Raw genomic sequence first — 19,979 nt, forward strand, 5'->3', positions numbered from 1 at the left:
AAATATTGTAATTTGAGTTGTCCAAGTAGAGACACAGGCGCTCAACAAGAGAGTTCAATATTGGATACGTTAGCAATTAACTCAAGTGCAAGTGCGAGATTGTTAGTATATGCCCCTTGACCGAATTGGATTGGTCAAGGAATATATATATAGTCATTTAATGCATACTTAATCATGGAACTATATGTTATAAAGGTTTTTCTTTATATTAGTGCAATAATAAGGAGTTATTAAGTACTAACTGGATGAAGCCCATGGAATATAAAGGTCTTGCAAGAGAATTATAAAGTTGTTACAATTATGGGATCACTATGCATCAAAGCCATGTTCCTAAAACTATTCCTGGTCAATGTGTTGTCAAGACAAGGCATTAACAATGCTTTAAGACTGCTACATGTTAAGCTTCCTTACTTGAAAAGTAGCAATTGATCTCATAGATTAAAGCATATGTAATACTTGAGGATAACATGTGGGTATTTGTTAAAGGACTAGTGCACTAAACATGACTTGTTATGATAACTCCATTTGATTTTTCACTCAAGTGTCTATGGAATAAGTTCTCATGTGATATTCATACAACTCGTCCTTGAACTTGAAACACCAGGTCATCTTGTATAGAAAATGACATACTTTGATTTCACCCCTATAGGTCTGAAGACGACTAAATGTATAAACAAGGTGTTTTTAGGTATGTCATGAAGCATACAATGGTGGATGAGTGGTCAAGAAAGGATTCATCACCCCAAGTGATACGAGGGGACGTGTCTCACTTGTTCTCCTTTCTAGATTAACTTGTGTAAATTCGTTGGCCAAAGTAAGATATATTTGAGGAAAGTTAGTTTCCTAAATCCATAAAGTCAGTGATAAATTATGAGAACTAATATGGAATGTTATAAGTAAACATTGACCTATTTTTTATTATTATCTACGATATTTGATGAAAAGATCATATTATACTAAGAGGCTTATCATTGAAGGGTTTTGTCAAATTCTTTAATTGACTCTCTAATATTTTGATGGTCAACATGATGCGTTGCTAGATAATGCTCATGATCTATAAATATAAATCAATTATTAAATTGATATTTGATTATGATTTATATTTATTTTCAACATGTTAGAAGCCTAATGGGTCACACACATTAAGTGACATAATTTAGATTAAATAAAGATAATCAATTAAATTAGACCTAATTGAAATAGATCAAAATAAAGTTAAAAAATTAATTAAGTTCAAAAGAACTTAATTACATAAAAATACAAATATTGTATTTAGGGTTACAACTTAGTTTGGTTATATAAATACGTTATGTTAACCAACTAAAACTCTAAGCCTCCAACCACTTCTTAGTCGTTCCATTAAAATAAAAAAAAAAGTTTTCTTTATCTGATAGAAATAAGATTGAATAAGAACTTTTAATTTTTTTTCTTTTTGTTGGTAGAAATTATAAGAATACTAAACCCTTTTTTTCCTTTTTTCTCTCTTTTTTTTCCTTCTTTTTTCTCTTTCTTTTCTTTTTATTTTCTTTTCTTCTTTTTCCTTTTTTTTTCTCCTTTATAAGTATACTAAACCATTTGATTATTTATTCTTTTATTTTTTTTATTTTTTTAATTTAATCATCCATGAATTTAAAAATATGAAAACATGTCAACCACAACTTATGATGTCTAATATGAAAAATCTAATATTAATTTTTTTATCTATTTATATTAAAAAATTTTAACATTAATATTTAAATCGTTAATAAAATTTTATATTCTAAATTGAATGATTAACGCGATCCATCATCTTATTGAATTATTCTTTATTCACTTTTTATATAAAATCTTAAACGGGTCAGTATTTTGGCAAGTGCCGAAGAGTATGAATCTCGTTCCTGTCCACCGAGTAAGCAACAAGCATTGACTTCCTGAAGCTCTCGAGCACTTTTCCCTTTGGAGATTCAACCAAAAAGACCGTCAACCAACGTTTTTTATACGATTAAATAAAATTTTTTTAAAAAACCTAATTTAAGTAACAGGTGGCAAACAAACATGAACTGGACAGGGAAGCCACACAATACAGGGAAAGAAGATTTCCATCAAATAATTTCTCAGACAATGGCATTGACAAGCAGCCTGCAGATAGAAGACAAATCCACGGTGGGTCTGTGTACATGTACAAGCGTAGTTTATTCCCAGTATTTGCTTGGATTAATTAACAATTAATTTAGTTTCATCACTCAAAGACGGGACAAAGCAAGCATATGCTCATGAGGTTGGTAAAAGGGAGTTTCCTTGTTGACTGGGGTAGATTTCTTGCTCGTGGAATTCTCGGGGACACGGAAACTTTTCGCCAAAGCTCTTAGTTGGAATTTCTGTATTTTCCCGGTTGAAGTTTTTGGCAGCTGCTGAAGAAATTCCACCTTCTTTGGAACCATGTAAGTAGGAAGATTTTTCCGGCAGTAGGAAATGATATCAGCGTCCTTTACATCCTCTGTTTTCCCTGCCGCATTCTCTTTCACCGCGATAAAAGCACAAGGACTTTCTCCCCAGCGAGGGTGAGGCATTGCAACTACAGCTGCCTCCAGAACTCTGGGATGCCTGTACAGAACCGATTCCAACTCAACACTGCTAATGTTTTCACCCCCTGATATGATGACATCCTTTGATCTGTCCTTGATCTCCAGGTACCCATCTGGATGTATCACACCAACGTCTCCTGTGATGAACCATCCGTTCTTGAAGGCCTTGTTTGTAGCCTCTGGGTCCTTCAAATACCCTTTCATGATGCTACTTCCTCGTAAAACAATCTCCCCCATAGTCTTGCCATCACGCGGTACGCTTGCCATGGTTTCCATATTCTTCACATCTACATCGGCGAGTGTCAATATGCTGATCCCCTGCCGTGCCTTCAGTCCTGCCTGACGCTCTCGCGGCAGATGGTTCCACCTGGCCTGCCACTCGCACACCAGGGCTGGGCCGGTGGCCTCCGTGAGACCGTAAGCATGCGTTACATGGAAGCCTAGGAGTTCCATTTTCTCGAGCAGTGAGGCCGGTGGGGGCGCACCGCCTGTGAGTATTTGGACGGGGGAAGCGATCTCCCGGCGCTCGTGTGGCTTGGCCTCCAGGAGGATGTTGAATACAATGGGTGCGCAACACATGTGTGTCACTTTGTGAGAGGCTATGTTCCGGTACACGTCGTACGCAGTGGTGTTGCGTAGACAGATGTTGGTCCCACCGCGTGCTGCGATACCCCAGGTAAAGGTCCAACCATTGCAGTGGAACATAGGGAGAGACCAGAGATAGACAGGCTCAGTCCCCATTTCCCACCCCAAAAGCAGGCTTAATGTGCTGAGATATGCGCCTCTATGGCTGTAAACAACGCCCTTGGGTTCTGATGTGGTGCCAGATGTATAGTTGAGCGAAATAGGATCCCACTCTTCTTGGATTTCAGTAGGGACAAATCTTGGATTGCCCATATGAACTAATTGCTCGTATTCCAACTCGCCCAGTCGGACACCAGTGGGCGAGTCTATGTCATCTATGACAATTACCAGTGGAATTAAGGACTCGGCGGCTGCAATAGACTCGTGGGAATCACCCATCAACATCCGGAGAGCCTCACGTGCCAGCGGCACATACTGACAGTCCACAAACAACACCTTGGCCTCAGAGTGCCTGAGAATGGTGGCAACAGTTTTAGCATCAAGCCTGGTGTTGATGGTGTTGAGAACGGCACCAGCCATGGGAACAGCAAAATGCATCTCGTACATGGCTGGAACATTAGGAGCCAGCACTGAGACCTGCAAATGGACGTAATTTAATTCATATATAGTTTCAAATGCGAAAAAAACGAAATGCGATGGATGTCAATTGTGATGATTGAATGAAACTTACAACATCGTTCTTGACGATGTTCAGAGAGCGAAGGGAAGAAGCAAGGCGACAGCAACGTTCGTATGTTTGAAGCCAGGTAAAACGAGTATTCTCGTAGATGACAGAAGTACGGTTAGCATACACAGAGCTAGCCCTTTTCAGGAAGGTCAAGGGAGTAAGTGGCACATAATTTGCATCGCATTTTACAAGTTTGTCCATTTTTTCTTTTCCTTTTCCTTTGATGTGTTTATTCGAGAGCAAAGAGAGAAGGAGGGAGGGAAGGATCGGAGATGTGCTCACTCTGGATGGAATGCTGAGGAAGGATATATAGAGGAGGTGAGATACTCGTGAGGGATGAGGGACACGTTTGAGGAAGTTGACACAGAAATTGCTTAGACATTGCAAGGCAATACTAATTGGGAGTTTGAATTTGAATTAGGATGGTTGCTGACCCGAACTACCCTTGCATTTCACATTGGCGTGGGCTCTCTCCATTATTTTTTTCTCTTTCTGGATTACTTGTCCACCTGTGGGGCTGCTTGACTCCTTTAGTTAATTGCCACCACACAAATTATATTTAAGCTATCACGCTTGACTTCTTGACTTTTCTCTAAATTAAGTTTTCTTTTGTTTTGCATATTTGAGTATCTAATTTTTTTTATTTTTAAAAATTATTTTTCTTTTCAATTTTAAACTTTTTCACAATAAAAAATACTTTATAATTAATATCATATATAATTTAAATTTATAATATAAAATATACAAAATAAGACCATTTTCTAATATATATAAAAGTAAAAAAGAAAGAAAACAAAGTTAGCGAGGGATGAGGTAATATAAATGGATACATGGTAGTGATATATATATATATATATATATTCTGGCTTTAGTACCTAAAAAATCTATTTTTTCCATCCTACTATTATTTTATTCCAAATTAAAATACTTCCTATCAAAAGAAATTATTTGCAGTCATGGACCAAACAGATTTCCCACATTTCTCCTATGATTTTTTGAAGTTAAATGATGCAGTTTATGCATGAGGAAGAGAACATTTTGGATTTTTTCATGGGGATTTGTGAAGTATTTTCAATTGTGTGGTCATAAATATTGAGTAGTAATCCATTGCCAAATTTTGGAAAAGCTTACGTTATTGTACCACATGTAGAGAATCAACGTTCTTTTGTTACAAATCTTGAAAAAGCTATTGCTTTGTTGATTAAAGAAAATGAATTGCAACAGAATAAGAACGATGAAGAGAGTTGTGCCCGACTTCCATTTTGTGTCCATTATGGGAAGTCAAACCGTAGCAAAGTTGTCACATCCCATTTCCAGAAAGGATTGTGTCAGACGCAAGGATCCAAACGAGCATAACCGGTTAGGCCCAAGCAAGCCTTTTATCATAACGTTATCAAACATTCATCATCTCAGGCGGAAGCATCATATCACATCCATTAACATATATAATTGTAATACATACATTCTTCAAACTTATTACACAATAAAAGAACTTCTCAAGTTAATTGTGTAAGGTCAACTTAATATATCTATATGTGTATTAACAAGTACCACTGTCATAGCATGCAATAATATAAACATTAAACATCATCAGCACTCTCGAGTATCCATATAAGCTCTCGAGCCATCATCATGATCTCATACATAACATTATTCATATAAGTTGCTCAAACGTTGGTGATATCAACATAAAAATGTTCATAGTCTGTAAATATAACTTAATGTAAAGACTGACTCGTTAGTAGAATGTGATTGACCTATTATGCATCAAGTGACTACTAGACACCTACCAAAGAATGAAGATTGGACACTAGTATTCGTAACACTGGTTGCTATCAGATGTTATCACTGATCTACAACAAAATAAATGGGAAAAATAACGTGAGAGTCACAAAGACTCAGTAAGTGGATACGGGAAATGGACAAGCTAGGGGATAAGAGTATTTTGTAACCATGCATTTATAACTCATGCTGTTCCTAACTTCTGAATCATAAAATTCATTATACATGTCATTTAAACTAATTTAAATACCTTTTCTTTGAAAACAAACTTATATAAGCCTTTAGAAATCCTTTACCTTTAAAATCTTCATCAAATTCACTCAAACATCCTTTTCTGTACCATATCTATCGATACATCATTCAATGTATTGATACTTTCAAGCATCTATCGATACATCTCACATAAAAAGCCTCCTGTGGCAATCTATTTAGAATGTATCGATCCGTGCTCTCTATGTATTGATACTTTGAACACAGAGACCAAGTTTCTGAACAATTTTATCATTTTTGCCATTCCTTAAGTCCTTTTACATCTCGAGAACTATCTATAGGGCTCAATTCTTCTTACTAAGCACATTCTCATGCCACCATAAGGTATAAACCATAAACAGTACTCCAATGAATTCAACATACAACATACCATAAACATAACAACCATAATCATTTCATTAACATTAAAACTCATACATTGTGATGGTTTGACCCTCATCAATCTTAGGCTAGCAATGCACATCCCCATTGCACCTTGGGCTAGCAACGTATATCCTCATTGCCTTTGGACATTTAATGATGCATCATAAGAGTGAAGTCGTCACTTGCACCCCGTGAGAGTGGTATCAATTGCACTCTTTGAGTTCTCATACTCGTAGAATGTGGTTTGTGGAATGTCCTTCATATACATGCTTACTCATCTCATAAGCTATATGGAATTTACATCATATACATAATCTCATGACATTTATACTTGCTTAATCATCTCATGTAATGTATAGAATAAACATCATATACATATTCTTATGGCATTAATTATGCATACTTAATCATCTCATGTAGTATATGGAATATATATCATATACACATTCTCATGACATTAATCATGCATAGTTAATCACCTCATATGGTATATGGAATTTGTTTCATATACATAATCTTATGGCATTCATCATACCAACATGCATATTATAGCATTTGTAAATAAGCATACAATATCTTGTACCCACTTTAGTCTGAGACCAGAGTAATCGAGTGGATTTCAAACATAAGGTGCTTGTCCCCTTTTATTGAAAACTAATACATAGTAGAGTATTTGCATACATAGTAGATTCATAAACATTTTTTAAAAAAATCCATTGAGTAAATCACATCACAATCATTATCAATTTATTTTCTTAGAAAATCATTTTCATTCTAGAATCTCAAATCCTTTGATAACCAAATTTAGAGATATAATTTCAACATGCATAAATAATCTTTTTCATCGAAATCATGCTAGCTTTACATATCAAAATAATTTGAAAGTAGTGTATCCGCTCACCCAATTGGAGAGTCGATTCCTAGCTCTAATCATAACTCCTATTTGACGTTATTCATGGAGTTTTCAAGTGTTCCTATCATACAATAATCATCACAATCATTTCCTAGAATAAGAATTTTGTCATAATCATTCTAGGTGCTTTCAAAATTACTTAACTTTGGCTAAACTAATTTTCTTCTTAAAACTCATGCTTAGAAACTCATAAATCTTCCATCCTTACCTTAGGTGAGCTTAGATGTTTAAGCAAATCACAAAACTTTTATACTTAAATCACCGGTAGAAAGTTTGGCAATCACACAACTATTTAAGTATGAAAATCGGAAGCCAAAAGATTTAAAAGCTAAAAATGTCATCTTTGTCTATAAAAGCCCAAATCTAAACTTTAGAATTATAAAATGGAATTTTGCATAAAAAATGTGTTGAAAGAGCTTAAGAATAGATGTTTTACCTTACAAATGCGGTTGGGGTTGCCAACCCTTGAAAAATGTGATATATTTATAAGCTAAGGTGTGAAAATACATTTTTACCCCTTTTATTCTTTTTGAAATCAACAAAATGTGTCAATATATTGGCTCATGTATCGATACATTTGGTTCTGGGGAAAATGTATCGATATATTATGAACAAATATTGTTACATGTTCATCAAAAACCCTTTCTAGGCTTAATGTATTGATACATCATGAATATGTATCAATACATTTAATACAGAATGCAATTTTCTGAGACAGATTGCCTATAAAACTTACCCTACTTATTTACATTAAATACCATTTAAGTAAATGTTCTATTTACTTTTTACTTTCCATTTACTTAAGATATTTAATGTAATTAAGTAAACAATCCCCTTTTTGAATTCAATAAAAATATCAAAAATATCAAAATTCAAAGAATCAAAATCTAAATTTTACTTTCAAGACCAAAATTGAAAAGTTTGACTGAAATTAAATTTACGGTTCTCATTTACCCTAGCAAACGTGCTCCAAAAATTAAGAAAAAATCATTTTTGATTCAAAACCAAAGGAATCATTACCATTATTTTTTATTTTCAAAAGATTGTTTTATAAAAATTACATATTTTGACCCCTTTCAAACTTAGAAAATTTTTTGCTTCAAAGGTGACAGACAATTAAAAGTATCAGTAATACGTTTAAAGGTTCAATCTAAGTTTGATGTTCGAAACATATAATCTATATGCTCACCTCAAGATTTCCTAACTTATCATCTTACTCAAGGTGGCATTTCACAAAAGTGTATTGTTACAAGGTGATTAGTTATCCACCAGATTAGCGCAAACCTAAAAAGAGAAGCGGTAAACAAACTAGTGGTGATCAATATTCCCGTGGAAATTAATGGCGTGGCAATGCTATGACGAGCATATCTTCAAGAGTTGCTTGTGTTGCCAACGTGGATGGAATTGGATCACTGATCCCAAGTTTAACTTCTGTGTAGCATTAATAGCTACTAGTTTTCTAAGTAGTCATGGAGTACTAATCGATAACTCATCTGCAAACCTGGTAGCTTGCAATTTTTTCGATAAGAGAAACGATGAATGGGTTGTTGGTATAGGTGCCACAAGTCATATAACCCAATACATAAACTCTTTATTAAATGTGGTGACTTAACCCAATATACCACCAATACAAATTCCTAACAGCCAAACAAATGAGGTTCATGCTTTGGACTAAGTTGCTCCTAGAAAAAGATTAATCCTTGAGTGAGTTCTTGGGGTTTTTGATTTTTGCTTTCGTTTATCATCTCCTAGTAAATTAGCTCGATTTACATTGTATAGCAACTTTTTAGTCAAATTTTTTTGTGATTCAAGACTTACACTTGAGGAAGCTAAGTGGAGTGGATGAAAAGGGGACTAGTCTTCATTACTTGGATCTGACAAGAGGGCAGAAGTTGTTGATAGCTAACGATTTGGTTAATGGAAGTTTATGGCCTTAATGCTTAGGGCATTTTTTAGTAACTCACATTCCTATTGTTATTAATTTACCTATTTCTTTTGATTGCATGAGCACTAGGATTTCAACCACATCTTTTTATTTAATTTTGGGGTGAAAGTGTTCTTACTATTGCATAGTTAATTGACTACATGACATTCTCTATTTTACAAAATAGAACTCTATATGAGGTTTTACTCCTACATGTGAACATTTGAGAAGCTTTGGGTGTCTTTCTTATAGGCATATAAATGGCAAGTCGCGTGACAAGTTTGCCCCACGTGCTAAATCGGGCGTTTTTGTTAAGTATACTAACGAGCAAAAAAGATATAGAATTTATGATATTGAAAGTAAAAAGATTTATGTTTAGCGAGATGTTCATTTTTTGGAAGAAAATTTTTCATTTGTAGATTCCTTAGAAACAAAAATTGTATAGCCAATTGATTTGGGTCAGACTATTACATTAGATAGTCCATTCAACTATGTAGTGCCCAATGTCACTAAACATGCGATTCGTGAGTCATTTACAAGTCTCAACCCATTTACTAGCCCAATTGGGCCTATGTCTCATAATAGTAGGCCTACGATAAATGAACCCATGTTGCTAGCTGTTGCACATGGGCTCACTACAATTGTGTCTACCTCTTTCACTGATCCACATGAGTCCTTGCCACTTGCTAGCGTTGGGCTTGAGTTAACTAGATCTGATTTGTCAACCATAATAGCTTCTTTATCAAACCTAATTGGTTCTAACTTGGTTAATGAGTTCGAAAATATTATTTTAATCGCCCCTTTATTTCAGTCAAAAGACAACGGTAACACACTCCTTATCTGGTTATGATTATGTTTTGCCTTATCTCCCATTCCTCCAAGCATCACCTCGATCTCATTTCTTCATTTGGCCAGTTCAATGATACATTCTTTCTCAAATTTATTTCTTACTCTAAATTTTCTCCCAATCACACTACCTTCAATTGCCATCTCGTCCACTAATGAGTTGAAAATTATTTTTTTAGGCAATCAAACATGTATAATTGAGGGAAGCCATGGCGTAAGAAAGTTCTATTTTAAAGGCAAGTCATACTTGGACTTTGCAACTATTATCCCTTGTTAAATTGGCTATCAATTCACAATGGGTTTACAAACTCAAATATCAACCAGATGGAAGTATTAAGTGTTACAAGGCATGCTTCTCGTTGCCAAATTATTCACCATACCTTGTTTGTTGAAACTTGCTTCGATTAAGCACTGGGAATTACATTAACTAGATTTGAATAATGCTTTCTTACATGGTGACTTAGAGGCAGAAGTCTACATGAAGATCCCACAAAGGTTTGCTAAATAAGGGGAGTAGTGAGTTTGTCAATTACAAAAATCTATATTTGGACTCCATCAAGCTTTATGAAATTGGTATAAGAAATTTACCATATTCTCTTCTTGCCATCGATTTTCAACAATCAGACATGGTTCACTCTTTGTTCATCTTCCCTCGTATTGGAGGATCTTTGTTGTAGTTCTCATATATGCTGATGATATCATCATCATGAGAACAAATTTTGATCACATTTCTAAGCTGAAACATTATTTGGATGCAAAATTTCACATAATGAATCTTGGCAAACTTAAGTATTTTTTAGGAATTGAAATGGCATGTTCTTTAGCAAGTATTGTATTAAGCCAATGCAAGTATGTACTTGATATCATAGTTAAGAATGGTCTCATAGGCTGCAAGCTGACCAACTTTCCCATAGGGCAATAGCACAAGTTTTTCCTCAACTTTAGGGAGATTTGCATTGGTCTTGGGCAATATCATCACCTGGTAGGTGGTTTACTTTGTCTCATGGTCACCCAAAAGGATATCAGCTATGCAATACATATTCTTAGCTTGTTTATGCATGCTCCATGAGAATCACATCTTGATGTTGCTCATAAGGTGTTGCATTATCTCAAAAGAACCCTAAGACAGGGTATCTTGTTTCCTTCAAATGGTTCATTGTTCTACGAGCATATTATGATGTAGATCAGGCAAGATGTCTAATGACATGTAGATCTATTATGGGCTATATTATTTTTTTTGGGTCTTCCTCAATTTCATGGCAATCTAAGAAACAAAGAGTGGTTTTCCATTTTTGTATGGAGGTTGGATAGCAAACCATGGCCATCACCACTAGTGAGATCATTTGGCTAGTACAGCTCTTATGAGATCTTGGAAAGGCACACACTACACCAGTTCCCTTATTCTATGACAATCAAGTTGCTATTTACATTGTAGCTAATCCAGTCTTGCATAAACAAGCATAAGACATATAAATAGATTGCTTTTGCATCCAGTAACACATTTAATTCCAAACTATTGTTACTCGACTTATTTCTTGACAGAACGAATTGGCTCTTATATTCACTAAAGCACTTAGGTACAATTAGTTCCATAAACTATTGGTCAAGTTATCCATTTCTACCTTTCATGCTCTAACTTGAAGAAGAGTATTGAACGATCTTTGTTTCCATTTGTATCATTTTATTGACCTATTCTCATACACAAAATTACGGGGATTTTTTCCTTGTGTAATCTTTCGTTGTATTTTTTTAATTTTCTTATAGCCTAAATAAGTCTAGGATTAGAATACTTATTTTTATACTATTTACTTTACTTGCATTCCAAGCAAGTCAAGTTTAGATGTGCTATTACACCATTGTATATATATGTCTTCATCTTGTTAATGCAAAGTAAGGTTTTTTGATTCCATTCTTTTGGGACATTTTATTTTTCAACAAGAAATAACTTGAACATCAAATCATATCATTTAAAAGGAAAAAGAAATAGTCAGAACCATTAACCCATTTTATCTAGGTGTTGTTGTTGCACACAGTGGGCTAGGTTTTGACAAAGGCAATAGAAAGAGCAAACTTTTGTAACAATCATTACCAAAACAAAAATAAAGATTATTACTATCCTTGTGTTGGTAGTTTTTCCTTTGTTGTTATTTTTTATTTTATTCGCCTTGTTCAAGACCAATGTATGAACCAATAAGGGGGAAAAAGGTGCTGAATCATGGTAGATTTTGTCAACTATGGCCATGAATCTTCTCCATGTGAAATGGCTTTTTTTTTTTATTATTTACCTTAAAACAAAAGGCAAAAGGGTGGTTCTAAAAGTGTCATTGTTATCACCACTATAATTTCCTTGGCCTCCATAGTTACTTATGTTGCCATTATTACTCCCATATCCAACATTACCTCCATAATTTCTAAAGAATAACCAGTATTTCAACCATACACACCGTCGCCTCTATAGTTACTAGTGCAGCCATTATTACTCCCATAAGCCCATCGAAGTTGAACCCATATTATCAAGATAAGTTTTTATTTTTTGGTGATTGGAGAGGATGAAGAAGAACCCTAACAAAATAAATCAATTCTAAAAGAGCTGTTTCAGTGTTTTTATCTATTGTAGTTTAGTCATTTTCTAACATCTATTAGCTACATTTAGGGTTTTGTGATAGAGCATCCATTTTGAATACTAATGGACTTAAGATGAATTAAAGTGAAACCTTAATGGGGTGGTAGGTGTAATTTACCTTCATTTGTTTTCTCAAATCTTGGTACTTATTATTAATTAGATATTAAATTTATGCAATTTAATTTATATGTATTTCAAGATTCATCATAACTGAAATTTAACACATAAAACCATACTTGACTTTGATACATAATTTGACAATGAAAAGAACACTAGCTAGATTAACTATTGAAATTCAATGCCAAAGATCTTCCTCTTCCTTAATCTACATTTTCAACACTAAGGTTTGGAATCTTTTCTTCTTATTCCAAATTCCTTTTTTCATAATCATAAGTTAATTCATCAAATGCGTCTTCCAATTCTTTTTGTGAATATGAAAGCAGTTCACCAATTGAGGTATTTACCTTCCATTTGCTAGTTTCCTTGTCACTTGTTGTTCACTTGCATAATTTTCTTCTTTTAACTCTTTTTCTTCTCCACACAACTCTTCTAGTTTCTTCCATATTTCCTTGGCATTCTCACATAGAGAAATTTTGGTGGTATTTTTTTCTCCAACTGTAAAAAAGAAAGTGGACATGGCTTTGGCATTGAGTTGTAGCATGTCTAAGTCACTTCAATCCCAATCACTCATTTCCTTGTTTATCTCAAGGGGACCATCTTTAATTATCCTTCAAGTTTTATAGTTATTTGCTTGAACAAATAATTTCATTTCATCTTTTTCAATAAATGAAGTTTTCACCATTGAAAGTAGGAGTTTTCATGATTGATTGTCCATAGTTGGAAGTTGTTGCAATAAGTGAATGTCCATAGAGGTAATGTCATCAATCTTTTCAACATTGCCTTTTGATTTACCCTTAAAGATTACATCTTTTTTTTTCTTCCAAATCTACGCTTTGGTCCATGTTTTTTGAGCATTCACCCTCATGGTATGTTGATTCCTTTTCTTGTGTGATTGGTTCAGGAAATCTTCCACATCAATGAGATTATCAAAGGTCATTAAGCAAACATTTGCAACTTCTTCATTTTTTCACTTTGTGACTCATCTTTATTACTCTAAGTAACTATCATTGCTTTGTTTTTTGAATTCTTTAGATAGCTCCTCTTGACATTTGGACATTCATATTTAGTATGTCCCAATTTCCTGCACTCATAGAAAATGATATGATCCTTACTTGACTTTTTTTTTTGATGGCTCTTTCTTTGGATATTTCCTTACTACATTTCTCCTATATGGTCTTCTACCTCTTTCACTTTGTTTATTCCTTAATAACCTACTAAACCTCCTAGTCAATAGGGTTATTTCCTCATCTGCTTTTTCTTTGTCTTCATCATCTTCTATGTTCTTTCTATCCGTGTTTTTAGCAGTTTCAAGAGCAATATTTTTTTCTTTTGGCATATTCTTTAATTGCATCATCTTTTTCACTTTCATGTCTTGACTGCATCTCATAAGTGAGTAAAGATCCAGGTAACTCATTAAGCTTTAAGGCTATTCAAATTTTTAGCTTTTTCAATAACTGTTACCTTAGGCTTCCAAGACCTAGGAAGACAATATAGGATTCTCTTTACAAATTGGGCATTAAGGAACTTTTTACCCAAAGCCTTTAGTCCTTATATTATCTTGGTGAACTTTTCATACATCTCCTTTATCGTTTCATCCTCTTTCATCTTAAAAAGCTCATAATCAAGAATCACTAATCCAGTCTTTGACTTTTAAAGATTAAGTACAACTTCTCAACAAGTCATTGCCTTTTTAGGATTAAGCATTGATAACTCTATTACATAGAGTTATATTGCCACATTTTGACTACTAAATTAACTAAGTTCTTGAGGTTTATTTTTATAATTAAGTGTTTTTAATTAATTTTATTAATTACCTTGGTTCATGTTGAGTTATTTAATTGAAGTTATTTTAGTTTAATATTATGTTAAATTGCCTTATGTTTAGTTATTACTTATTGAGTCTATTGTGTTTGAAGGCTCTCAAAAGAAAAGACTAAATTGGTGATGAACTGTGCAAGAATGGCAAGTTCTTTTCTCGTACATGCTGCAATATTTTAAGCATAACTCTCATTCCAAAAGTCCAATTGATGTGATGCTTCAGCCATTGGAAGGATAAAAGATAGGGCTACAACTTTTATTTGTACCATTTCACACAGTTTAGATTAGATCAAGGATAAAATCAAGTTACAATAGGATGGACTGCAGTAGAATTTGCACAAGCTAGCACAAGGGATTCAAAGCCGCGGCCTTGAGGAAGCCATGGTCACGAGACCATGATATGAAGGCCACCATACATGGACTAAAGAAGCAACACCATAGCCATGATGGAGAAGTACCATGGCACCATGAAGAATCATCTCACCATACATTGACCAGTGGCTAAGGCGTTGTGATGCCCAAGGAGAGTGGTTGCGGCAGTAGCTCGATAACCCAGGTTTCAACTTTTTTTGAGTTTTTATAGAATTAGGGATTTAAAGGCCATTTAAAAGAGGCTTTTGAGAGTAATTTAAGAGGACATTAAGAGGTTTTTCGTGAGAGAAAGGCACCATCAAGAAAACAAGGAAAAACAAGGAAGATTGAAGATTCGAGATCTGAAAAATCTTAATTTTTCTCTACTTTTGTTCTTCTTCCACTTTCTTTGACTTGTATTGATGGTTAAGTTTTTTTGGATGATGTTTGTAGTTGTAATTATGAACTAATATACTTTATTTAGGATTTCAATTGAACTCAACATGTAGTTTGATTTCTTTATCTCTCTTTTTCTTATAATCAATGGAATATGAGTTATTTATTCTAGTTCTTTGTTTAATGCTTTTAATTGCTTGATCAGAACTAGTAGATCTGGACACCTAAATACAACTTGATGAAAGGAGCTTAGAGTAAGCCATGAATGGAATAACATATGTTCTAATTCACTTCGTATTTGGTGATTTAATTTACATATAGGATAGACATATACCTATATGTCATATTGTGAAATCCCACCTTAAGTAAGAGGATAAGTGAAGAAACCCTTAGGTAAGTATATAGATTACATATTTTGAACATCAAACTTAGTTTTAACCTTCAAAACAATTTATTGACACTTTTGGTTGTCTGTCTATTTTGAAGTAAAAAATTTTCTAAGTTTATAAGGGGTCAAAATATGTGATTTTTATGGAGCAATCTTTTGAAAATAAAAAATGATGCTAATGATTCCCTTGATTTTTAGATGACCAAAAATGATTTTTTCATAATTTTTGCAATACGTTTGCTGTGGTAAATTGAAGCCACAAATTTAATTTTAATCGAACTTTTTTTATTTTGTTCTTGAAAAAAAAATTTAGATTTTGATTCTTTTAGATTTTGATTTTTTTTATATTTTCATTGCATCCAAATGGGAGGTTGTTTGGTTTTTTACATTATATATCTTAAGAAAATGGAGACTAAAAAAAGAAAAAGTAAAAATGTGAACATTTACCTTGACGTAGGTTTTATAGGTAAATTATCTCAAAATCTGTATTTTGTTCCAAATGTATTGATACATGATGTATCAATATATATGGTCATGTATCGATAAATGTTCATAATGTTTTAATATAATTTTTCTAGAACCAAATGTACTGATACATAGCCAAAATGTATGAATACATTTCATCATTTTCAGAAGAATAATAGAGGCAAAATTGTATTTTTACAATTAAAACTATAAACACCTCACATTTTACAAGGGTTTTCAACCCTCAATCATTTTTCCATGGTATTTCTCTCAACTCAAGCCCACTTAACTCTTTTTTAACTCAAATATTCATATTTGATGATTAAATGATGTGGTTTGGAGTTGTTATTAACAAGGTGACACTTTTAAGGTTTGGAAACTTTAAATCTTAATTTCTAGTTTTTGAAAATATGATTTTGTTACCCAAAGTTTTTGTTCGTGATTAAAGCTTAAAGGTTTTGTGATTTTCTTAAGCTCACCTAAAGTAAGGATGAAAGATTTATGGGTTTCTAAGCATGGATTTTTGCTAGAGAACTAGTTTAGCTAAAAGTGAGTGGTTTTGAAACTACCTAGACTAATTATTATGAGATTTTTATTTTAGGACATGATTGTGATGATTGTTGTATGATAGGAACACTTGAAAACTCCATAGATACTGTTGAAACGAAGTTGTGATTAGAGCTAGTAATTAACTCTCCATTTAGGTAAGTTGATACACCTTTTCAAGTATTTTAATATGTAAAGTTAGCATGATTTTTATGGAAATGGTTCTTAAAGCATGTTGAAAAATTATTTCCATAAATGGTTTATCAAAGCATTTGAATTACAAGGTTTTATGAAGTTTTCAAGGAAATCTTCAAATGACTTGATTTGATCATGATTGTGATATGTGTGACACAATGATTTTCAAATTGTTTACTAATCTATTATGTATGTAAATATGCCACTATGCATTAGTTTTCAACAAGAGAGGACATACCCTTTCATGTGTGTAGTCCACTCGATTATTTCAACTTTTGGGCTGATGTGGGTACAAGATATTTCTATGGTTAATCTATGAATGTTATTAAGCACATGTTAGATACGATGTAGCATGATGAAAAAGTTGGATGCATGAGTTCCATTGATGAGATTGTTAACATGTATGCCATGCGATGTATGTGTTAAGCATATCATGTACACTATAGGTTAAGCTTTTGAATGATTTAATGAGGTTTTGAAATGTATGCCATTAAATGTATGTGTTTATACACTGTGGGCTAAGAATATGAGTGATTTGTGAGGTTATAAGATGTATGCCATGAGATGTATGTGTTGAGATAGTCATATACACTATGAGCTAAGCATGATGATGATTTATGCGAATGTTATATGTTTATGATGCAAGCTAAGGATCAGAACAATCTTAAGCTCAAGAGATCTTATGATGATCGTGGGTGAGGCCGAAGTGCCATTTACACAACTATGATGATTGTTCTTGTTAGGTGAACTAGATAGTAGGAAGGACTTTATCCACTATTCACCTGAGTAGGGTGGGATGACTCGATAAATTATGGATGAGGCTGACGTGCCATTCATGAGAGTGCATTAGGAACCCAAAATAGTGGGGGTTAAGACCACTATTCATCCAAATCAGGCGATGTTGGTATATGTCCATAAGCTAATTGGATTCGTTAAAGAATATATATTGTCATTTAATACATACTTAATTAAATATTAGTGCAATAATAAACAGTTATTAAGTACTAATTAGATGAAGTTCATCGAACATAAAAGCCTTGCAAGAGAATTGCAAAGTTGTTACAATTATGAGATCACTATGCATTAAAGCCATGTGCCTAAAATTGTTCTTAGTCATTGCATTGTGAAGACAAGGTGTTGACAATGCTCAAAGATTGGTACATGTTAAGCCTTTTTACTTAAGTAGTAAGCAATCAATCTCATAGATTGAAGTATATGGGATACTTGAGGATAACATGTAGGTGCTTGTTAATGAACAAGCTCATTAAACATGATCTGCTATGAGAACTCCATTTGGTATTTTCTTAAGTGTCTAAGGAACATGATCTCATGTGATATTCATACAACTAGTTCTTGGACTTGAGACACCAGGTCATCTTGTGTAGGGAATGACATATTTTGATTTCACCTCTACGGTCTAGAGGCAACTAGATGCCTAAATAGGGTGTTTTTGGGTATGCCATGAAGCATGCGAAGGTGAATGAGTGGTCAAGAGAGGATTCATCACCCTAAGTGATATGAGGGGATATATCTCACTTGTTCTTAATTCTTGATTAACTTGTATAAAGTCTTTGGCCAAAGCATGATGAATTTGAGGAAAGTTAGTCTTCTAAATTCAAAAGGTTAGTCATGAATTATGAAAACTAATATGGAATGGTATTAGTAGACACTGAGCCATGCTTTATGACATACTCAAGATATTTGATGAAAGGATCATATTGCACTGAGAGGCTTATCACTAAAGGGCTTTGTCAAATTCTTTAATTAACTCTCTAACATTTAGGTGGTCATTATGTATTACTAGATGCCGCTCATGATTTATAAATATAAATCAATTATCAAATTGATATTTGATTAGGATTTATATTTGTTGCCAACATGTTAGAAGCCTAATGGGCCACACATATTAAGTGACATGATTGAGATTAAATGAGGATAATCAGTTAAGTTGGACTTAAATGAAATAGATCAAAATAAAGTGAAAAATCAATTAAGTTCATAAGGACTTAATTGAATTAAAATAAAATTGGTGTATCTAAGGTTACAACTTAGTTTGACTATATAAATATGTTATGTTAACAAACTAAAACTCTAAGCCTTCAACCACTTCTCGGTCATTTCATAAAATAAGAAAAGAAAAATAATTTTCTTTGTTTGTCTAAAAATAAGATTCGGCAAGAATTTTTGATCTTTTTGTTTTAAAAACAAAACTTGCTAGCACAAGTAAAAAAATTCTACCTTTGAGAAGGTCTTATTCGATCACTATGTGGATTATTATTAGAGGCCAAACACTAGAGTGGCTGAAAATTTGACAAATTCTGAAGATGAAGAAGCAAAGATTTTGATTTAATTGGCTCTTGACTACGATATGTAGGGCAAAGTATGTAGCATTTAAATATATGAATGTTCATAATTAATTAGAAAATTACATGGAAAACATAAACATTGATCTTGTAGGATTTAGCTGTTTCTTTAATTAAATGCTAGTTTATTATTCCGTTGCATTATATTTTAAATTTATTGATTATTTTCATACTTGTGCATGAGGTCGAATCGTAGCAAGTGGACTTACTCATAGTTGGAATGTTATGATGAATGACATTAATGAGTTGGAGAAATGATGAATGACGTTATTGCTTCATGATTTATACTTAAATGCCTAGTTTGTGATTATATGAGTATTGATGACATTATTCACACTGTAATGTGGTGATATTGGCTTGGTTAGACAGAGCCTTAGCTTAAGGAATGATCCCTCAATGCTAAAAAGACTTATGAATGAGTTAGATTCAAGAAAATGCCCAGAAAGTTGGATTTCGTAGCAAAAGTATCAATACATTTTCAACAAAATGTTATGAGAGGCATTTGGTGTGAAATGTATCAATATATTACCAAAGGTATCGATAGATTCCTTACATGTATCGATACATTCTAAAATGTATCGATTGATTTGTTGAAAAATTGATTTTTCATGTGATTTTAAAAAGGTTCTCAAGATTATATGGTTTTTAATGCATTATGCAAAGATGTTTTCCACGCAATGTTATTCAGAGGATAATTAAATGCTATATTTCATGAACATCATGGTAATGTGAAAAGAATT

At 33.4% G+C, this 19,979-nt stretch overlaps 1 protein-coding gene across 1 annotated transcript; it reads right to left on the bottom strand.

Annotated features, from left to right (window-relative positions):
• Window positions 1–2,060: 2,060 nt before the first annotated feature.
• On the bottom strand, window positions 2,061–4,324 carry LOC110426872 (trans-cinnamate:CoA ligase, peroxisomal-like). Its single transcript, XM_021442192.2, has 2 exons — window positions 3,880–4,324; window positions 2,061–3,785 (listed from the first exon to the last, which is right to left on the bottom strand). Exons 1-2 carry the CDS (start codon window positions 4,075–4,077, stop codon window positions 2,223–2,225), a joined length of 1,761 nt encoding a protein of 586 aa, XP_021297867.1. The 5' UTR covers window positions 4,078–4,324; the 3' UTR covers window positions 2,061–2,222.
• Between the last annotated feature and the right edge of the window lie 15,655 nt (window positions 4,325–19,979).

This window comes from Theobroma umbraticum, unplaced genomic scaffold, assembly GCF_002168275.2.
Source record: "Theobroma umbraticum cultivar Fairchild unplaced genomic scaffold, ASM216827v3 scaffold_239.1, whole genome shotgun sequence".
Classification (NCBI taxonomy): Eukaryota; Viridiplantae; Streptophyta; class Magnoliopsida; order Malvales; family Malvaceae; genus Theobroma; species Theobroma umbraticum.